Source organism: Halichoerus grypus, chromosome 4 (assembly GCF_964656455.1).
Source record: "Halichoerus grypus chromosome 4, mHalGry1.hap1.1, whole genome shotgun sequence".
In the NCBI taxonomy this organism is placed as follows: Eukaryota; Metazoa; Chordata; class Mammalia; order Carnivora; family Phocidae; genus Halichoerus; species Halichoerus grypus.
In genome coordinates this window covers 152,337,505-152,359,598 of record NC_135715.1, presented here as the reverse complement: position 1 = coordinate 152,359,598, position 22,094 = coordinate 152,337,505, and the positions used below count along the sequence as shown (strand labels likewise).

At 37.7% G+C, this 22,094-nt stretch overlaps 1 protein-coding gene across 1 annotated transcript in view; it reads left to right on the top strand.

Annotated features, from left to right (window-relative positions):
- The first annotated feature begins 4,349 nt into the window (after positions 1-4,349).
- Positions 4,350-22,094, top strand: part of TMEFF2 (transmembrane protein with EGF like and two follistatin like domains 2) — a 225,559-nt gene continuing 207,814 nt past the window's right edge. Inside the window, exons 1-4 of the mRNA XM_078071130.1 lie at positions 4,350-4,961; positions 7,318-7,427; positions 14,682-14,811; positions 20,027-20,053. Of these exons, the coding sequence (XP_077927256.1) occupies positions 4,790-4,961; positions 7,318-7,427; positions 14,682-14,811; positions 20,027-20,053 (439 nt within the window). The 5' untranslated portion in view covers positions 4,350-4,789. The remainder of the gene's footprint in view (positions 4,962-7,317; positions 7,428-14,681; positions 14,812-20,026; positions 20,054-22,094) is intronic.

Sequence of the window (22,094 nt, the reverse complement as noted above, 5' to 3'; positions counted from 1 at the left end):
CCTTTATCTTTTTTTTTTTTAATTTTTAAGTAATCTGTACACCCAATGTGGTGCTCAAACACATGAACTCTGGACCTGAAGATTAAGAGTAGCATGCTCTACTGACTGAGCCAGCCAGGCATTCCCCCCCACCATTTTTGTTTGTTTGTTTTTTAGTATAAAACCTTATCTCGTCTTAGAAACTTCTCTGCCAAAAGTCCTGTGACAACTGGGCAAGAATCCAGGTATCCTTTCATTTGTCATATAGGTAGAGTAGTACCTTACTTCTTAAACAAGGGTGAATATTAAAATACAGATTCCATGGTCCAACCCCAAACTTTCTGAATTAGCATCCCTGCTGTTGAGACCTAGAATCTGTCCATCTTTTAAAAAGCTTCTTAAATAATTCATATGAATTAATTCATAAGAATTGCAAGTATGGAAACCACTGGATCTCATTGCTTATGGTTGAGATTTAATATTTAGGTCTTACTGGTACTCCGTAGAAAAGGCAAAGAGACTGCATGGACAGAATGAATATATTCCAGTTAGTTTCCTTTCTCAGAGGCTAAGAGGTAGTCATACAGCAGAAAATGATGATGTAGGTTTTAGGCTCTGACATCAGACAAAACTGTGCTGAGTCCCAGCTGTGCCACCGGCTAGGTTTGTCACATTGGGCAAGTCCCTTGATGCTTTAAAAGCTATATGTCTTTTCTATAAAATGGGGATAAGGAATTCCTTGTTTCATAAGGGTTTTGTGGGGATTAAAAATGTGTTTCCCCCTGCATGACACAATGTTTGACCCTTAAGAAGCATACTATATAGCTTACCATTATTGAAATATCAGAAAGTAATAGAGATCAGAAAGAGGATAGAGTTCTGATTGGCAGTGTCTTATTTTCTCCAGGTTCATTTATTTATCTTAAATTATTCTTGTTCTAGAATAATTTAATTTATTCGTTTATTTATCTTAAATTATTCTTGTTCTAGAATAATATTTTCTCCCTTCCCCCAACTGCACCCCTATTAAAGCTCTGAGTAATCTCACAATTCTTAACAATGCCTTTTCCACGTAGAGGGAAAAAAATGTTTTTAAAAAGTTCTATGGAAAGAATTTCTGTGCTGTTTCTACTAAAAATATGACAACTTAACTTTATACCCTCTGAGTTGATTCTAGAATGTGTATGCCACAAATAAACTGTTTTAACTCAGGAATATTGAATGCAAATATCCTGTACTCTTTTAAAATAAGAAATTTTGCAAAGGCATGACACAATTGGATTGTATAACTAGTATTCATATGATGCACAATGCAAAGTGCAATTTGTAGACCTAGTTTTAAATTCAGTTCTAATAAGTAAACTGATTTGACCCTGTTGGGGGAAAAGTTCAAGCACTCATCCAATCACTAATCCAATCTTCATTGTCATAAAATGTAATTCCTGTCTATTTCTGTGGTACTAATAATGAGGTTAAATAATGTATATATTTTTATTTACATGTTCAATGATACTATGCTCTGTTCAGTGAGTGATGTTCTTCTGCCACTTGGTGGTGCTTGCCAGTTTCAGAATTTGTTTCTTGGTGGCACTGTAACACTAAGTACAAAGCAAGCTGAACAAAATCACAGCATTCCTATTGGAAAGGCTTTGAAACTGTTTAATAATTTAAAGAACCTCTGTGGAAGTAACTGCATTTGTTAACCAGTCACAACCAGTAATTAACTCCTTTGGAGTTTTAAGTTACTTTGGGCAAAATGTCTTAGGAAGAGTACATATTATTAGAAAGCATGCCAAAAATTTACTTAGCAGAGAATTCAATAACAGTTCTACTCTGCTAAGAGGTTCTGTAAAATTCTACTTATATAGCCAAGTGTTGAAATCCTAGCAGGTCCTGTCTCATTATCATAATTACTGGTAAACACTTTTAAGGACTTTGCCTTTAGTTTTAAGCATGACTTATTTTCATAAGCCTGATTAGTTACCACACCAGCCTTGCTATGGAAAATGACATGTTCTCACTCTGAACTGGGAGTTGTTAAATCTAGATCTACATTAAGCGTATATTTATGTTGCCGCTTCTGCTGAAAGGGTGCAGCGAAAGACATCTCTGGTTCCTTGTTTTTGCAATATCGGCTGGCAGCTCTATCTAACAGGCATTCCGTTTCCTTAAAGAATTTAGCTGCGCTGTCTAGAAGCCGATTTTCTGATGCCTCCAACGTCTGGTCTAATTGATCTGTTTTAATGGAGTCTTTGTCGGTGAGGAGCGAGATGCCACCGACTAGAATGCTGGGATCTGCTGCTTAATTGCCGGGAGTGAGAGACACTGAGGTTCAGAAATCTTTGGAAGTGGGCGAGGGTTGGGGGGTAATCTTGGGGCGGAGGCAGAGATGTAAGATAAAGGAATGGGTTTCACACAGGAAAAAAGATGAGATTTCCTTGAGGCTCTGAGGTGCTGCACGATCACATCTCTCAAAGGAGAAGTTAAAAAGCAAGGAAGTGGGAGGAGGTTGGAGGTTAAAGTACTTAAAAGGATAGCTCGGGCACAATTTGTTTTTCTGGCGGTGCCTGCGAAAGATAGATAGTGCCTGATTTCAAAGTGTACTGGTGCCTCTTTTAAGTGATTGGGGATGGACGCTAATTGCCCGTGAGGTGCTATCAAATATGCTTTTCTAAATTCGGGGGACCAGAAGGAAAGATGAGATTTAAAAAGAGAGAAAGAGAGATGAGGGCTCTTGAAATAGAGAAAGAAAGAAAAGGAAAGAAAAAAAAGAAAAAAGAAAATGGAAGGAAGGGTGTAAGAAAGCGAGGGAGGGAGGAAGGAAGGAAAAGAGGGGGAGAGAGAAAAAGAGGAAGGGAGGGAGTTAGGAAGAAAGAAAGAAGGAAGGAAGGAAGGAGAAGGAGGGTGGGAGAGAGGAAGGAAGGATAGAAGGAAGGAGGGAGGTAAGAGGGAAGCAGGGAGGAAGAGGAAAGAAAGGCAAGAAGGAGGGAAAGAGATTTAGAAGGAGGGTGCTGGGGGAAAAAGGGGAGAAAAAAATCTTGAATCACTGAGCAATCACACAGAAAAGAAAATTCTTCCTTGTAGGTCATCCAAAACACTGTGACCGCAAAAACGACCCGGGTCACTACAGAAAGATGCTCCTCTCCATCCGTGTCCCGGGAAGCTCTTGGACCAGTTACTAGCGACTGAAATACCATTAGGCTAAAGAGTGTCTAACTGCGTGAAGAATGCAGCAGGCGGAAGGCGGGTCCCGCTACGCCTTTGCTCAGCGCCGGCAGGAGCGAAAGAACGAAGGGCACTGAGCGACACACTCCTGTGGAGTTAGACCTTCTCGCCTCCCCAGGCCACCGGAGATCCGGCAGAGAGATCCGCTAAAGCGCCCAGGGCCGCCACCCGCGCCGCCAAAGTGAGCCGCTCTTCTCGGAAGCCGCTTCCTGGAGGATGCGCCTGCTACCCACCCGTTGCTGATGCCGAGGAGCCCTCCCTGCCTCTCTCGGACCGCTTGTCCGGACCAAATCTGACCTCCGAAACACATTTACCCGCACCTCCCAGGCAGCCACACTAATAGGTTCCCGGCTGGAGAGGAGCGTGTGATGAGGAGAAGGCTCCAAACCCTCGGCTCCTCAGGCAGGGTCGGAACTGCAGGGGGCCAGGGAGGGGAGCAGAGAGAGAGAGAGGGAGGAAGGAAGAGAAGAGAGCCTGGAAGGCTGGCTGAGTCAGCTAGGCGAGCAGCCTCAGGGTCGCAGGTTCCTGTGGGAACCGCTGCTGCTTCCAGGCCGGCCAGAGCTCTTCTCACACCACCGCCTCTCACCCTCTCCCGGTCTCTGCACCTCCCTCAAGAAAGGTCCCTGGGCTCCGGCCGCGATATTCCCAGCTTGAATCCGGTTACAGGCGGCGTGTCCGGCACGCAGGAGCCCCGGGTTCCAGCAGGACACCCTCTCTGGGCCCGCTCTCCCCGCTCAGCCCTGCTGCTACCGCTTCTCCTCCACCTCCGCCCTCACCAGCTCCAGCTCGGAGAGACGCCACCCAGCCGCGGCGGGTACTCGAGGCCCGGGGTCACGCACTGAAGAGGGGAGCTAGATCGGGGGCCCTAGACCGGACCCAGGGCTCGGTAGGGGGGCGTCCTGGGGCGGAGAGTGAAAGGACAGGTGGTATATAAAGGTGTGGGAGTCGCCCACTCTGAAGCCCGCGCTTCTCCCCTGAGCCATCCCCGCGCAGCCCCACTCGGGCCAGCGCCTAGCGAGCTAGCCCATCTGTGGCATCCGCCGTCGCCTCCTCCTTGCACCTCCTCGCCGACCCCTCCCTCCCGGGACCTGCATCCCGCTCCGCCAATCAGCGCCCGATTGCCTCTTCCCACGTGATCTCGGGCGGGCTAAGGACCTGCTGCTTCCCAAACGCCAGAGGGATGCGGGCGGCAGAGCGCGAGAGGCGGCTGAGGGGCTGTGGGGCGCTTTGACTCTCCTTCCACCCAGCCTCCTTGGACTCCTCTCCTCTGCCCTCTGGACTCCGGTGTCCTCGTGATCCCCTGGCTGCCCAGAGCCCCCTCCTATGGCAGCAGCCCCCCGAGTCTCCGGCGCAGCTTCTCAGCGGACGACCCTCTCGCTCCCGGGGCTGGGCCGGGTCGCTGGATGTTTCTGAAACTCTGGAGACCATGCGCGGGTTTGGCCGCTGCTTCCCTGTCGGGTGCCACTGCCACGGCCGCCGCCCGTGCTGCCGCCGTCCGCGGGATGCTCAGTAGCCCGCTGCCCGGCCCCCGCGATCGCGTGTTCTTCGGAAGCCGTTTGCTACTGCAGAGTTGCGCGAACTAGTCATGGTGCTGTGGGAGTCCCCGCGGCAGTGCAGCAGCTGGACACTTTGCGAGGGCTTTTGCTGGCTGCTGCTGCTGCCGGTGATGCTACTCATCGTAGCCCGCCCGGTGAAGCTCGCGGCTTTCCCTACCTCCTTAAGTGACTGCCAAACGCCCACCGGCTGGAACTGCTCCGGTAAGTCCAGAACCCCAGCCGCCGACCCCTTTAGTCCCGCGGGGGAAACGTGTTTCCAGCACAGACCAGCCTATCTTAGTGCGTCTCCTCGGCCCCTCGCTTCCTACTGCCCCAGACCTCTGAGACTATCGACCTCCACCCAGAGGAGCACAGGGAAGCATTCCAGGCCTCTAAGGAAGCTGGGGGCCGAGGGGGTCTGGGGTGGGCAGAAAGTGCAGGTGTAGGGACCTTCGCATCCTTGCACTTAGAACTGCGGGTATGTTAAGAAATATTAAACGGGATGGTTTTGTGGATCCATCGAAAAGAGCACCAGTCCTTGTGGGAAAGACTAAAACGGAACCTTTCCCATCATTAAAGAAAAAAGTCTGGCTAAAACGAGCGAGAAATAACTTTATGAGAAAGAACAAGCGAGAAAGCAATAAATCAAATAATGACTGCAGAGGAAACACTGATTCCTGGCAAAAGTGCCATGAGGTGCCCTGGTCTCGCTTTCAAGACCAGGTCACACGGATTCCGAAGGAGCTTAGGTTTCAAGAGATTCATTCTCTCTCTCTCCCTCCCTCCCTCCCTCATTCCTCCCTCTCCCTCTCCCTCCCTCTCTTCTCTCTCTCACATCCTCCTAGTCTACTTGGCTGCAAAAGACGTTGTTTTTGCAGCCCAGAGATGCTTCTCTCTTGCCTCCCTAAGCTCCTTGACGGTGAAGGGAAGTTGAGAAAAGATTCATTCGTCGGTCTCCCAGGCCTGGGTGGGCATAACTGAGCCAGGCAGGCTTATGCGCAGGCGGGCGGAACCGACCCGGGTGGACGCTGACTCCATTTCTGGGCAGGCTTCCTTGGAATGGGTCAGGCGCTCTTCTTGCTCGCTGGGTTCCTTCAGAGTCTGAAAGCGAGAGCTTGGCAGACTTTGCTCTGCTGAAGCCTCCTAATTAAATAGGGCCCGAGGACGGGAGTTGCTGTACTCCGAGCTGGCTTCGCATTTCAGTATGACAGCCCATAGTATACCCTGGCGGGATTCTGGTGTGATTTCATTGGCATTTTAAATTGCATTAACATGCCTGGGTATTGTCCCCTAGGTCTGGTCTGTTCTAGTTTTAGCAAGTGTGCATGTAATTTTTCATCTTCTGTAAATATAATTCTGCTGTAGTTAAATCTGGCTCTGAATAAAGTGGCTTCCAGGGATGTATGTAAGCTGAAGTGTATGTAACTTTGGAGAGGTGGGAATGACCAACTGTAACTCATAGGATGAAAGAATATGTAGTCCTAGGTTGTTACTGATGTAAATTGCATGAGGAAAATTATTATGCATCATTGTAGTTTGTGCTTTTTAAAGACAGGTTGAGATTTGCAACCCTATTAGATTTGGGTCAATAGATTGCCTTTGTTCTGTTTTTGGCAATTTCTAAATTTGGTATTTTTATAAAATTTAACATGTTTACTTTAACTTATTCGTGGTTCATGGGTGCATATATGTTATTTTTGAAAAGCTAAGTTCCACTTTGCAGGTGTCTAATTACTTTTTAGGTGCCTTATCATAGATATATTAAACAACCTGCAAAAATCACTTGTTTGAAATGGTCACAGCTTTGTAGTCCAACATGACTGGTTTGCTTCATCCCAAGTATAGTATTGTTTTAGGAAATAACTAACTTAAATGTGAAATTGAGGTTGGCAATTAAGAAATTTATTATTAGCCAGGTATCTTAAGGAGATCTGCAGAAACTAAGAAGAATAAACTTGTTTTCCAAGCAGATTTTCAAGAACCTGGCACACCCCTCCACCTCTTAACTTAGAGGTGATCAATCTTCATTTGAGCCAGACAGACCATCACAGAAAACACTGTGCCTGTTTATCTTTATTATTGGGGCTTTGTTTCTTCTTTGTCTGGAGACATTCCAAATAAGGGGTTGTTCCAGATCTTAAAGCAAAAGAATGATTAAGAATGGAGAAATAGTAAAATGACACTCAGAGACCATCACCAGCTCTTTTCTAAAATGTGGAGTTTGGGGGTCATAAACTATAGTCTACTTAATAAGAAAAAAATAAGGAAGCTAGGAAGCAAGTGTTAAACCTTCATTCACTGCTGCCAGTATTAACCTTGGTTAAAATAAAATAGCAATATCAAAAAAGAATATTAAAAGAGAATTGACTAGAAAGGAATTGTGAAAAAAAGAAATGAATATTGATCACTTAACTAGATTTGGAGGTTATCAGTAGAGAATGACCTTGCAGTACAGCTGTGGTTATTGGAATTAAAATTTAGAGCAATTCTTTTAAAGCTTCAAGATAGTGCTTTTTTTTTTTTTTTGCTAAAGTCTATAACATTTTTTAATGACTGGAGTATTCTCTTTAAATTTGAGGTTATGATGACAGAGAAAATGATCTCTTCCTCTGTGACACCAACACCTGTAAATTTGATGGGGAATGTTTAAGAATTGGAGACACTGTGACTTGCGTCTGTCAGTTCAAGGTAAGAAGTCTGATTTTTGTATCTTCTTATTCATTAATGAGACTACAAAGGAGGGATCTCCTTTGGCAATTTATAGCTATGCAAGCTAAGAGGAAATCTCGCACCACGCAAAAGCGCTGTACCACCAGGAGAGCCAACGGACGTCAAAAAGACATAGCTTTTTGGAGAAATGTGTATGCCAGAGTTATAAATGCCACTGGAGGTAGAAAGCTTCAGGTTGTTCTGTTGGTGTGTCCGAGGTAAATTGTGTTTATGTGTCCCATCTAGCATGCATTTTATAAATCAACTGCTGGGGTTAATAGCCAAAATAATCAATGGACAGGAAGTATGGATTCGAACTTCTGTTCTTTTTTATTGGGGCTATCATTTTTTGATCATATTGCTCTGTTTTAATGGCTTTGGGTTTTACTCTCCGGGCAAAATGGTTATGTATTTAAATAAACTCCTTATTAACGGGACTTCAAAACTACTGTGCTAGTTTTTGAAATCATGGAACTTATTAATATATATATCAACTTTTCATGGGTACCACATTCAATTACAGCTGAATCTCCCAGGAATCCAAGAAAGCGCAAATAGCTGCAAGTTATTTCATAAATGTTAGAAAAATGTACTTTATCACATGTTTGAAAAATAAATAAAAATTAATTTTTTTAAAAGAAAGGGACATCATCAAAACTAGGTTATGAGTATCTCTTGAAGATAGAACTCTTCATGTCATTATTATAGTCATCATCTAACAAACGCTTTATACCGTGTAAATTATAAACCTTCTTTTCTCTCAAAATGTTTATACAAGCATACATACCTTCAACTATCATAGGTGTTGTACTAATGTCTTATATTCACCTTTAAGTGTTGCTGGATTTTTCAAATACACATGAAATCTAACACAGGGTTCAACCAGGAAATATGTGCATAAACAACTATATTAGTGGGATCGAGGCAAACTTTTCTAAGATTGTAAGCAAAACTAAAAAAAGAAAAAAGAAAGAAAGAAAAAGAAAAAAGGTACAGAACAAATGAAAACATAAATTCAAATTCAGGTCTAAACAATTGTTATAGTATGTAGTATTCAGAATTGTTGATGAAACTGAATATTTTAAATTGAATTCAACCTCCCAGTGAGAGAGATAAGGGAATTCATATTTAAATATAGTTTGAATTGTTTGTAGATAAGCTCAAAGTTGCTTGGACATTATTCTTTCTAAGAAAAGCAATAAAACGACTGCAAAGTGCACCACCTGCTGGTGGGTGAGTATTGGTGTGACCATGCTACACTCCTTCAGACCATACTATAGCGTTAAAAACATATTTGTGCCTACTTAATATGCATGTGACACCAACCTCTAAGGTCTCCACACTGAACAATGTAATTATGTTCTTTCAATGAACTACATGGAAGAGATGGAGCATGAAAAGTCTCCAATCCATACTTTCCCCAAATGTTAACTAAAGAGAAAATACAGGGGGATAAATCATTAATTAAAGGCCCAAAGGATCTTGTGGATTTTCCCCCTTTCAGTTTGTGATTCCCATAAATTTGTCTTGCTTTCATAACCAAGGGTAGACATAAGAAGTGAATTCATAAACAGTACAAAATGAACCAAAAAGAATGTTCCTCAAATGGAAAGCCATAATTCTAACAAGATTTCAACAAGAGAAAAATAATGGAGTTCACAAAATCTAAATTGATGCATGCTACTAAAAGGGATGTATGGTTTTCTTATTTAAGAAATTGTGTTCAGTTTTCAGGTTCCACAAAGGATTTTGGTAAAACTTTTATCAACAAAAATATTTGTGTTTTCGTGCTTTGGCCAGCCAGTTACATTTGTCACTAATTTAAATACTTTTTGAGTGGAGTAGATCAGGGAGTGGGCAATGAATGCAAGTTTGAATAAGGAACTAAAATGTATTTTTTTTTTTCCTAATACCTGTAGCATTTAAATTTGCTACGAGATTACTACTGCCATTAGCTTGTGCTTTGTGATAGTTGTCAGACGTCTGTCAAGAGAAAATAAACATTTCCTTCATGGAAAATTTAAACTCTACACATAGCAAGAATATAGAGTGGCTGGATTAAGTTGAAGATCAAAGAAAATGTGCAAGTTGTGCAAAGAATAATAGGATATTTTAGGCTAAAACTATATTGATTCAGTCCTTTCCAATACATTACAATGAATTTGAGGGGTTTTTTTTCCCCCCTCAGTTTCTGATGAAAAGGGAGATGTCCTGATAATCTATTTTCCTACATACTATTCTAAACTAGCTGAGGTCGTCTACTCTCTGTTTCTCCTGTTTTTACAGATACAATCACAAATTCTTTCATTCAAATTAGGATGCAAACTATGGTCATTCTAGCTGAGAGATAAATTTCAAAGAGAAGTGTGTGTATGTGATCTATAGTTTTCCAACTTGGAGCACTAAAATAAACATATATTTGCCTTCACTTCCCTTAGATGATTGAAAATAAACATATTCTCCTCTTTATTTATTACAGCCAAGTGAGGTAATTATTTTCTCCTCCTTTTACAGATGAGGAAATTAAGGCCCAGAAATATAAATAACAATCATTAAGTGGTGATCTTAAAGTAAGAACCTAGGTCCTTTGAAACCAAGTCTAATTTTCTCCCAAAACATTATACATGCAAATGAAAATATCAGTAACAGCAACAACAATACCAAGTTATTGTAGACAATTCAATATCAAAGGTAGTACAACAGATTTTAGGTGATGATATGAGTTCCAGAAATGGCAGAACCTGGTTCCTATCTATCAGATGGCATTCTGGTCAATCCGATAAATCAGTTGTGGAGAGAAAGATTTAGAGACAATTAGATGGATGGGTGGATGGATGGATGGATGAATGAAAGAAGGAAGGAAGGAAGGAAGGAAGGAAGGAGCGTGCATATGTAGTTATTCATAGATAGCATTGGTCATACAATGACCAAGTATCAGTTTGTAATTTAAAAATATGATGAAGCCTTCTGTTTCTTAGATATTATTTATTTCAAATACTCAATATTTGCATGTAATAAGCATGCTTTAAATGTACAGTTGTTCCACTTACTAGGACTGCATAATAAATTGCCCAGAACTTAGTGGCTCAAAAATAATGAACATTTCTTTTGCTAATGAATCTACGATTGGACAGGGCCTAATGGAAACATCTCATCTCTCCTTCCCTTGGCATTAACTGAGGGAGGGAGAGAACTCAAAGGCTTGGTCCTGTACTCTTCTCAGGGCTCCCACTCATATGTCAGCTGGACACCTTGGTCCTTAATGTGGATCTCTCCATATGTGCTACTTTGAGCTTCCTCATACCACAATGGCTGGGTGTCAAGGGCAAGCATCCAGAAAGAGAGAAAGAGCCAGATAGAAGCTGTATCCTTTAATGACCTAGCCTGAGAAGTCACACAGAGTCACTTTCACCATAGCCACAGGCTTGCCTACTCTTAAAGTCATATTTTCTTTCATTTAAAGAAATGTGGTTACAGAGAAGAAAAAGTTACTTATGGAATGATCAAAGGATTGGGACATGTGCAGGTTTTTTATCTTTTTCTTTTTTGGAAGAGAAACATACCATATCCTAAGCCATTATTCTTAAGCCTTTGACAACTGGGAATATAACAAGAATTCACTTAACATCTGTGGAGTACCTTCTACATGCCAGACTGTATGGAAGGCGCCGACAATCTATAAAAAAGAAGTTATACATGGCTTCTCAATGCTGAAATCTCAGCTGAAAGAAATCTTTATTAACCAAACAAGCAATAAATCATATGGAAAAACTTCTCACATACATTTTTTGTTCATTTGTAGTAAAATGAATCCCATATATTCTAGAGTGTCAAGTCATTGAATCCATGAGTGTGATATGTAGCTACTTTCTTAAGCAATGTGGACACTTTGGAGCAAAATCATTCCACTGAAAAACACATATTTGGAAAATAAACTTCGGATTTTTATAACATCTTAAGAAAATATAATCACTTTTCCCCTGAGAGGAAGTTTGTACAACACATACATTTATGGGTCTAACCATCTGGGCCTGAGTCTTGTTTTTTCTCTTACCAGCCAACTATGTGGCCTTTAGCAAGTCACTTAACATCTGAATCTGTCCCTTCGTCTGAAACTGAGCAGTATCATGATTACCACTAAAAACTATTTCCAATAATTTGGCGTATTTTAACATAGTACTTAGCTTATTTTTATAAGCAGGGTTATTCTGTTTTCCTTTATTTCTCTAATTTAAATACGTGCATTTAGTGTCAGTGTTAGACGGTGCATCAACTATATTCAAATTAAAAAATGCTTATCATGAGACAAATAATTTACATTTCTTTTTATAGATGAATATTCCAAAGTATTTTAAAAACATGACTCTGTTAATCCTCCCAAATACCCTCGTTAACCATTTCAGTTGGGGAAATTGAGCTATAAACTTGTTAAATATTTAATAGTTGAGTGGTGTACACAAGAGCAATGAGAGAAATTGGTGAAACTAGGACCAGACTCCTGTTCCTGAGCCATAATGATTTAAAGTATGCTTCCTCCTCGTATTACTCATATTAATGAGTGCAAGTCATGGTACTAAAGGCCAAAAACATCGTGCTGATAATCTACAGTTAAGCTCTTTTCAGCTCCATACAAATCTCCCTTTTGGCTTGTGCATGGAACTTGGCAGCTCTGTTTTTCGCACTGTTCACATTTGGCTTACTGCACCCCTCAGAAGTGGCATATGAGTGCTTTATCAGTTTATTCCATATTTTAAGATGCATATCAGCATTGTGTACTAGCACTTGACAGAGATAATAAATACTTCCCACCCCTCACCCCCGTCCACTGACTACATCTGAGTATTCTGCAGAAGTAGATAAGAAAGATAAATAGAGAGGTTCCAGGGATTGGAGAGAAGAAAATGTGGACCCAAATAATCTACAAACTGTTATAGGCAGGTTTGAAGATGGAGATTAAAAGGTAGCCAAAGACAACAATGCTAGGACCCGAACATGAGAAGCTAACTAGTCCAGCCATCACACTAATTTTGACTCTCTTCTGCCTACTGAAAGTGTCAGCAAGTCTCCTGAATATGACTATTATATGTTACCAGTTGTTCATTTCTTTCTGATCTCTCCTCCATTAGCTCAGATACCATTTTAGTGTTAGTGGGTCCTCATAAATCCTCCCTGGTCCAGAACACAGCACATTTATCAAGCACCTGTCCATCCACCTGCCTCTCAGGCTATGGTTCTGACATAAGCACCAGCCCCATTTAGTTGGTGTTACCTCTGTACTGTTCACTGGAGAATTCGACTCCTCACTGACATTTTGCCATTGCCTTTTTTCTTCAGTAGTGATAATGATTTGGGGTCCTATGGTAGGTCAATTCTCAGATGTAAGTTAAAAAATACATATCTATTCAGAAATCTTGTGGAAGGCAGCCTTTATACAGGTATCACCTGATCAGAAATGAATGCCTGTTGAGTTAAAGATCCTCATTAGTAAAAGGTTCTAATCCAAACAGTTTTAAAATATAGTCACATAGATAGACTGAGTCTGGGAGCCAATTGTGTAACTGTGAAAATGAAATACTGCATAGAGGGCTTCCAGAATAACTAGATTAGAAATTGTAGAAATAAAGAAGATTTCCAAAATATGTCATATTTAAAATATTTAAATCATTTTAATCACATGTAAGTAATTTCTAAATAGATATGATTTAACATCTAAATCATTGTGTTAGCAATTACAGAGATCATAATATGAGTGTCATACAATTTGGATTTACTATTGCAAGAAAAGTATATCACTGTTACTAAGCTATATTTCATTTTTTCAATAACAGATACAAAGTAAGACTCATAAAATGAGACTTTCATTTCAGAGAACATTGACTTATCCCATTTCATGTATAAATAACTAGGATGATTAAGCCATTGTTACATTAAGGCAAAAATCAAGAGTTAAATGGTTGATGGAAAAGGAGGAAGTACAGATATTCTAAGGAAATAGAGTAAAAAAAATAAATTTCAGGTTTTTATTATAAGATTATAACCTTATTGGAAATTTGTTCTTTTTTTTGGCATATATCTTTGAGTTGAGTTTAACTTACGATAGAGTTTTAGGTTTATTATCATATATATTAAAACTTTCCTAGCCATCTCACTAGATCATTTGTTTATTTTGTATGTGTTATAAATTTACAGACATCAAAAATCCAAATATTTTAATAAGAACTGGAAAACAGAAAAGTGTTTTCACATGCATGTGTATGTATGACTTGCTTTACTTAGTTTCTGGCATAGAGGGATATTTTTAAATAATCATCTTGGTTATTACATTTGTTACAATTAAACAATGAAACACATCAGTAGTAGTAATCATGAGATAATCACATCTCTAATGTAATTAGCAGGTATAGGACACAGCCAAGTACCTCTAATGCCTTAGAGGGTGATTATATTATGATGAGTATACCTTGTAGGTTGCCTAATTTCCATTGTAAAATGTGTACTTTTATATAATGAGGCTGTTTTAAAAATGAACTTTTCTCTTTATGAAATATATATTAATAGTCATACTTTCCAATAATCAATAAAGTTTACATATAGTTCAATAGTTGTTGATTTTTCCCCCTGTATTCCATATTCTGTTGTTTTTTCTTGCACTATATCTGCCAATATCTAAAGATATATGACAAATTAATTAGTAATCCAAATGTCTTATCCAAATATTTAGAAATTTGTAAAGATTAAAATTAAACAGAAAAAAAAACATACTAAGGAGTAACTGATTTCATTGGCATTTCAACTGTATACTTCTATTCTAAACACAGATAGGCATTACCTATTTTTAATAACTTGAATATTATAGCATGTTTTGATTTTTTCCACCAAGCCAGATGGGTGTATATCTGAAAAACAGTATTAAATAATGTTGATACATTTTGTTGCTATATCTTTTCAGTATTGTTGCCCAGATCACTTTGTTGGAATTACCCTGATCAATTTAGAAGCTTTTTCTTTTTCCCCCATCTGAATCAAATGACTGATTAGCTGACTTGACATTACTTTTGTGTATCTTTGAATGATGCCCTTGCAAGGTCAAAGACTTTCATGGATACAATGGAGATTGCTGAAAATGAAAACAACTGCTTTCTTTTGTAAATGATTATTTCTGTTCGAGGTGTCAAAGGTATGCAGACCCCAGTACTAACCCTAAGCTTCTATCTCTGTGCCCCCCCCCCCCAGTGCAACAGTGACTACGTGCCTGTGTGTGGCTCCAATGGGGAGAGCTACCAGAATGAGTGCTACCTGCGGCAGGCTGCCTGCAAACAGCAGAGCGAGATACTTGTAGTGTCTGAAGGATCATGTGCCACAGGTATGTGTGTGATCCTAAAGACTCCCTGAAACCTTTGGAAACCATGTCTTGCTTTTTCTGTTATGTTATCGCCAAATAAATAATTCAGACTATATACTGGCTGGATAAGCCTCTCATTCTTTTGTACAAAGCATACATTATTCTTATTTTGTCTTTTTTACATTTCAAATCACTTCTGGAAGAAAGAGAAAATCTGCCATAAGGATGTTGATTTTAATACATATGTTATTTAATGAAGTGCAGACAGTTGAATAATATAATTAGAAATCTAGGTTTCCTGCCTAGGTGCCAAATATAGAGAAACCTATCCACGCACACGTAAAGTTGGTTGGTTTGTTTCGAACAATAGCATCGTCTGCTGGAGGTAGTTTGCAGACCTGGGTTTGAAAGTGAAAATGTGGGTAACTTCAGCAGTGCTATAAAATGTTCTTATCATTTAGCTGATTATATTGAAGAATGTATTTGTGAAGGACATCTATCCTTTCTAACACAGTCAGCCTGGGATTCTACAAAGCTTTTTAGTTGTCTTTACCAAGAATGCTCTGGAGGAAGTGAGGAGGAAGAGTGACCTCATATGCTCTTCAGTTTTTCAGGTTTTCCTTTCGTGTACAGTGACTGTTAGAGCTGAACAGCATTACAGGAAGAAAAATAAACAAAGGGAACAAAGCCCAACTTGATAGAGCAATGCCTTAAAATAAAGCTGAGTTTACAGGTTAGGCTTGACATATTAGAATCACATATATTAAAGAAACTTTAGTATCCATGATAGTTGTCTTGAATGACACATAAGCATCTTTCTAGAAAGTCATAATTTCTGAGGAATTGGATGGCATAAGCATATCAGGGAAAAATAATAATGACACAAAGTATGAACTTTCTTCAAAAGTGAGAATATAGAAGAGTGCCAGGAAAAATCTATTTTATTGGAAAGGTAACAAGTATTTCTTCGATAACAAGTATTTCTATTCTAGGGAACTATGTTAAAAGTCATATGTAGGTTGGAGCAGGATGGTAAATGAGCAAGAAGAAAGGCTTGTATTCTTTAAAAGATTATCTTAAGTCTATTGATTGTTAGTAATTGATAGTGTTCCAAATTATACCATTGACTACTAAAGTTCCTAAGAATTAGAAGAGAATGATATTATTACTCACAGATGATGATGTAGGCTTTTTTGTGTTGATTTTGGTTTTTAAGTAGTCTTTTCTTTTATATGATTCTTTGCCTCATGAAGTGAATGTCCTTTCTGGTGCCCCACTTGCTTCTTACTTGCTAAAGCAAACAGATCATTGTCACTCCATCTGTCTGAGAAGTAATGAATGAAAATGACAGCAGCAGGTGAGAGTCATTGGACTTGCTTCCCTAGTAGGGAGGGAGGAGGACCAGCGTTCTACTCTCATAGTAAAGATGGGGGAAAGAGAAAGAAAAACAAGGAGCAAGCTAATTATGAAAAATCAATCTGCCATATCTATGGAGAAAATTTAAAGTGATATTTTAAGACAAATTGCACAGGAAAAAATAATATGGAAACTCTGAATCTTAGAAACCAAGAATGATAGAGGCAACACCAGTGAGTACTGAGGAAAGGGTTTATCTACTCTAGATCGTATAGGATACCAATCTGTCTCTGACAGTAGCCAAATGAGAATCAGTGGGCAGTTGTCAAAATAGAGTCAGGAAGTTATGGTGTGGCTAACAACATTTGGTACCAAAATCTCTCTTTCATACTTGCTAACCTCCAAGTTCTTGTAGGCTTAGGCAATCACATTCTCCTGATTCATTCAAGTTTTTACATGCTAGACTCTAACGTGTTGTTTATACTATGAAAATAAATACTTAGCCAAGTAGAACATTTAATCACAATTGAGTAATCCATACCTAGCTGAGTCACATACTTAGAATTCTGTAGGATTTAATTAGTAAGCCAATCTTGCTGAATGTGTCTCCCATTGACTTGTAAATCTAAAAGATTTTTGATCTGAATAATGATGGAGGAACCAAAGTAATTTTGATTAACCAGGTCTGACTGTAAATAAATTAGAGTTCTGACTTTTGATCTAAAATAAATTCTCATTCTTTTCTTTGCAGATTTTCCATTTATTTTTTAATGCTATTTGACACTGAATAGAGATGGCAAATTGTGATCTCTAGGAATAAAAGGCAGTAGAAGATATAACTTTATTATACTTCATTGAACTTACAAATCTTTTTTTTTTTTGGTCCAAAAATTGTTTCTTATTGGACAGTCTGCTCAATAGCCTCGCTGTCAATTTTGCTTTTTTGTGTTATAAGAAATGCATTGACTAGGAGTTCAGACTTTCAGGATCAAGAGCATGACTTCTTAGGTGTTTCTGTCTCACCAGTAAGACCTCAGTAAGCTACTTATTTATCTTATACTAGAGAAACCATTAAAACTTCCCATCACTATTTCATAATAATTCAGTGGACTTGTGATTATTTTTTCCACCTATTCCTTCTTTGTTTCCTACTTACCTGATTTGGGTCAAATCAAACAAAAGTTGTCTTAAGAACCATGCCCCTTGACTTTTTAGAAAGATACATGAGAAATACAAGCCAATATACTACTGCCATTTTTTTTTTTTTTGCTTTTTCCAAACCCTATGTATTTATTAGAAAACCTGTAGATGAATAGGCAAGATGTTTATTCAAAATCTTAATTTTTATGTTCCAGACACAGTGATAATCATTTAAAATTTGCTATTGTGCAGTAAGTCTCAAAATCTATCAATGAGATAGACATTATTATACTCATTGAATAGAGGACAAATAAGCTTAGGAAGATTAGATAACATTCCTTATGTTATCAAATGAGTAATGTTTGAAGGTTTGAATCTATAACTTTTAGGTATTTCCTCTTATGTGCATATAAGTATATAAAGCTGAACAAGACATGGTTCTTGATTTAAAGAAATTTACAGTTGTAATGAGGAAGAAAAGAGAAACTCTACACATTCAACCAAAACACGTAAAATATATTAGTGCTATAATAGTACAACCTGTTAGCCTCTGATGATTATAAGTAATACTGAATTAAACTTTCAAATTAGTTTAAAGAAATTTAGTTAAAATTTTACTGTGGAAGTGTACAAACATTGACCATTCAAGCATTGTCCCATCCAAAAGTGACGGTGCCATAAGTTATGATTAGCAGTTCAGTTGACAAGACGATTCTATTACGGTGACAAATGCTTCAGGCTTTCTTGATCTGTTATCATTAAATAGTCAAGGTGTATGCTTAAAATGCTTATTTGATTATATATTTACTAAGAAGGGCTTTTATTATAAATTGTTTTACCAATTAGCTTGCTTTAAAGAAAAAATCTGTTGGCCTAAAGACATATGTTTTAGTCACATTAGCAGTTAATAAATAACTTGGCTGTCTGATTTAATACAGTGTTAGACCCTGTGAATTTAGTTAATAGGAGTCTCCACCAAGGCTCATTATTTAAACTACTGCTCCTTCATGACACTGCTAATGCCTAACATGATGACAAGCATAGCTGTTGAAGGAGGCATCTATTCTTCCATACGTCAGCCTTCTGTGGATTTTCATATACCATATCATTTTTTACACCATGCCTCTCATAAACTGTCATGGAGGCAAACAAATAGAAATAATGGAGGTTTGGGTTTTTGCTTTGTTTTATTTCTTAAATCGTACTAAAGCATCAAACACAAATTCATAGAAGTGGCATTCGGTATAGTTCTTGAATCCTGGTTGAGATTTCAGTGTGAGATGAAACATTTCAGACAGAAAATACCAGTATTAGTCTTATTCCCCAGTATTAACATTAAAAATACATAACCAAATGTATTTAGAATGAAAAGAAGTAGGGAGGCAGAAGGCAGATGATGTTTACACTTCACAGGTAGAACCAGATGGAAACTCAATGGTCTTGACTCCCAATGAGAAAACTGGGTGTCTCTGGGAACTCAGTTGTCAGAAATAGACAACTTTGACCAACTGCAATTCTGTAGGAAGGAGGGGAGAGAAGAAATAAAGAGAAATGCAGAAGGAGGGTATCCTTTTTCTCTGCCAGCATCATTTAGGGTGTATCCAATTTTAAACACAAAGACAAAAGTTAATCTCTCTCTTCTATTGATTTCAAAAACAAAGAACTGGAGGGTATTATGCTGAGCGAAATAAATCAATCAGAGAAAGACATGTATCATATGACCTCACTGATATGAGGAATTCTTAAACTGAGGGCTGCTGGAGGGTGGGGTGTGGGAGGGATGGGTGGCTGGGTGATAGACATTGGGGAGGGTATGTGCTATGGTGAGCACTGAATTGTGTAAGACTGTTGAATCACAGACCTGTACCTCTGAAACAAATAATACATTACATGTTAAAAAAAAAAGAAGATAGTAGGAAGGGAGAAATGAAGGGGGGGAAATCGGTGGAGGAGACGAACCATGAGAAACTATGGACTCTGAGAAACAAACTGAGGGTTCTAGAGGGGTGGGGGGTGGGGGGATGGGTTAGCCCGGTGATGGGTATTAAAGAGGGCACGTACTGCATGGAGCACTGGGTGTTATACGCAAACAATGAATCATGGAACACTACATCAAAAACTAATGATGTATGGTGATTAACATAATAAAAAAATAAGTTAATTAATTAAAAAAAAACAAAGGATGTTGGTGGCAGATAAACTCATCCACAATTGTGGTATTTGGAAAACATATTAGCAATTATATGAAAGATAATTATCTATAAACTGTTTTTCTTTTTGTGTATATGAGATTTACAATAATATAAGCCTTAATTATGAGTTTATTTGCCACATGTCTTAGCCTGTTTAATTTCTGAATCTCACTGTTATAAGCATTTCATTTTCTTTTTTTTTTTTTTTTGTTAATGGCACCAAATTCATCCTGGTTAAAATAAAAATATGACAGATTTTACATAGTCAATTTTAGAATGTAATAATTAAAATAAGCTATAATATCAAAGCTAGATAATAATTTTTTACAAAGTTTAAGAATGAAAATAATAGAAAATTTATTTGATAAGTTATATTACACAAATTAAATTAAACTGATGTGAATATACACTTTCAGATTAAATATTAGTAATTTTCTCCATTATATTACTGTCTTAATAAAGGAAGTAAACATGAACTAAATAAAGTCATAAATAGTTTTTGAATATGTTTTTCAAACAAAACCAAATTATTTCTCTTCCCCCCCCAGATGCAGGATCAGGATCTGGAGATGGAGGTAAGATTTGTCTTTTTATATATTTGAAGACTTACGTGTGGATATCATTTATGGATATTTGCTTATGTATTTACCATTACAGATATCTGAGACAAATTCACATTTTGCATTTTAGGAAAGAGGCAAATGAAAAAGTATCATTCTACTTATGAAGCAAATGTATATACCATGCAAATTATTTAATATATTTATGAATCTTACTTAAGAACTTTACCTCATCTAATCTTTCTTGTTCCTTTATTTGTTTGTGCCCAACTTATCTTTGAGATAGATTTGCATGTCAAAACTTCCTAACAGAAGCTTCCAAGCTCATTTGGCAGGGCAGAAAGAATTCATGAAGAAATCACTTAAATAATGAGATTTTAAAATATGTAATATTGCCCTAAATTGCCAAGTATTGATATTAACACACACATAACTACCATGTGAGCAGGTCTTAATTATCAAATCAATAATTTGAAACTGAAAACTTTCTTTTCATAAAAGAAAGTAAAAATGATAAACAGAATTTAAGCCAATGAAAATAATATAGTATCTTTACTTCTTTGGTTAAATTAATTTTTGCTAAGTAAGACATGTTTTCATTATTAAATTATGTGTTTAAGGAAGTATGTAAGATAAAAGAGAGGGAGAAACTTTTAAAATTTTATCCGATGTACTGCCTGGCAAATAAGACTTTATTTATGAATTGAATCTTCATTGTAAATTTCTTAAAATGCTTTTTCAAATGAAATCCCAACAAAATTCCACCCCTATACACAGCAAGAAAAAAAATTATATAAAATTTCAACAAGAAAAATAAAAAGAGAATGAAGCAAAACATACATTCTTAAGGCCTTGCTTAAGTTGTATAAACTGATCAAATGTATGATTCAAAGTAAATTTTAGTTTTTAAATACAGAATTTGATAAAAGATAAATAAAAGATTTTGGGTTCAGGAAAGATGTGACTTATCACACCTTATCTAGTTTGGGCAATATTTCAAAGACTTATCAAGGTGCTTTATATAATGAAAGGCTTAACTAATTTAAATAAACAATACGTAGAGAACACAATTACAGCAAAATATTGGAGCACAATTTTTTCCCATAAAGACTAAAACTGAAGAGGAGTCAAGATTTAGTACATTGAGAGCATAAAATTTATTTCAGTGTTACATGACATTGGACAGTCATTTGATGTTAGGACAGTCTTTCACTTCTTCTAAGAAATTGTTTTTCTGCCAACCCCTCTGGCTGATTAATATAGTATTCCTAAGAAAGCTTCTCCAGCTGTTTGAAAAGAAGAGCTTAAAAGAACAAATTAAATCTTAAAGAGAAAAAGAAAGGAAAAAGATAGTTGCTTAAGTAGATATTTCACCATTGGAATATTAAGGAATTAATCAATTTTAATAGTGTTGCTTTTGGAAGGGAGTTGTTCCTATGCAAAATCCTGTTTATTTCCCAGATACATTTAGTCTTTATATATAGATTACCTGATCTTGCAGATACTGTGTTGAGTTTCAACTGTGCCGCTTTTCATGCAACAAGTCTTGTTAATTTTTTAGCATCCTCAAAAACAAAACAAGCTAGACCACAGAACACAGAAAATCTTCATTGCTCTTTCTATTAAAATGTCATGATATGCTTTTTCTATTTGAGTCCCTTATCATATCACATATCATTTCTTCATTTTAATTGATTTTTTAAGAAGACATAGTTTATGTCTCAGACACTGGTGTCCAGCTTTCGTTCATTGTAATTAGCTCATGCAAGTGAAAATGAAATCAACTTCACTCTTCCTTGTTGCATTCCATATTGAAATTTGGGGTTCATTATGTTATCCAGTGATCTAAATAAGGTAATTTTTTAGGAAATAATTTTGATGTCAAGGATATGATGTTTATAACTTGAACTTTGTACTTAAGTTGGAAACCACTTTCCTTTTCTTATTTTCTTCTCCTGTTTGCTTTTTATTCTTCCTTTCAATTATAGGTACTTTATAGTAACTTCGAGGGAAAAAAACAAAGCAACTTCTTAAAGATAATTGCTTTAGAAAAAGA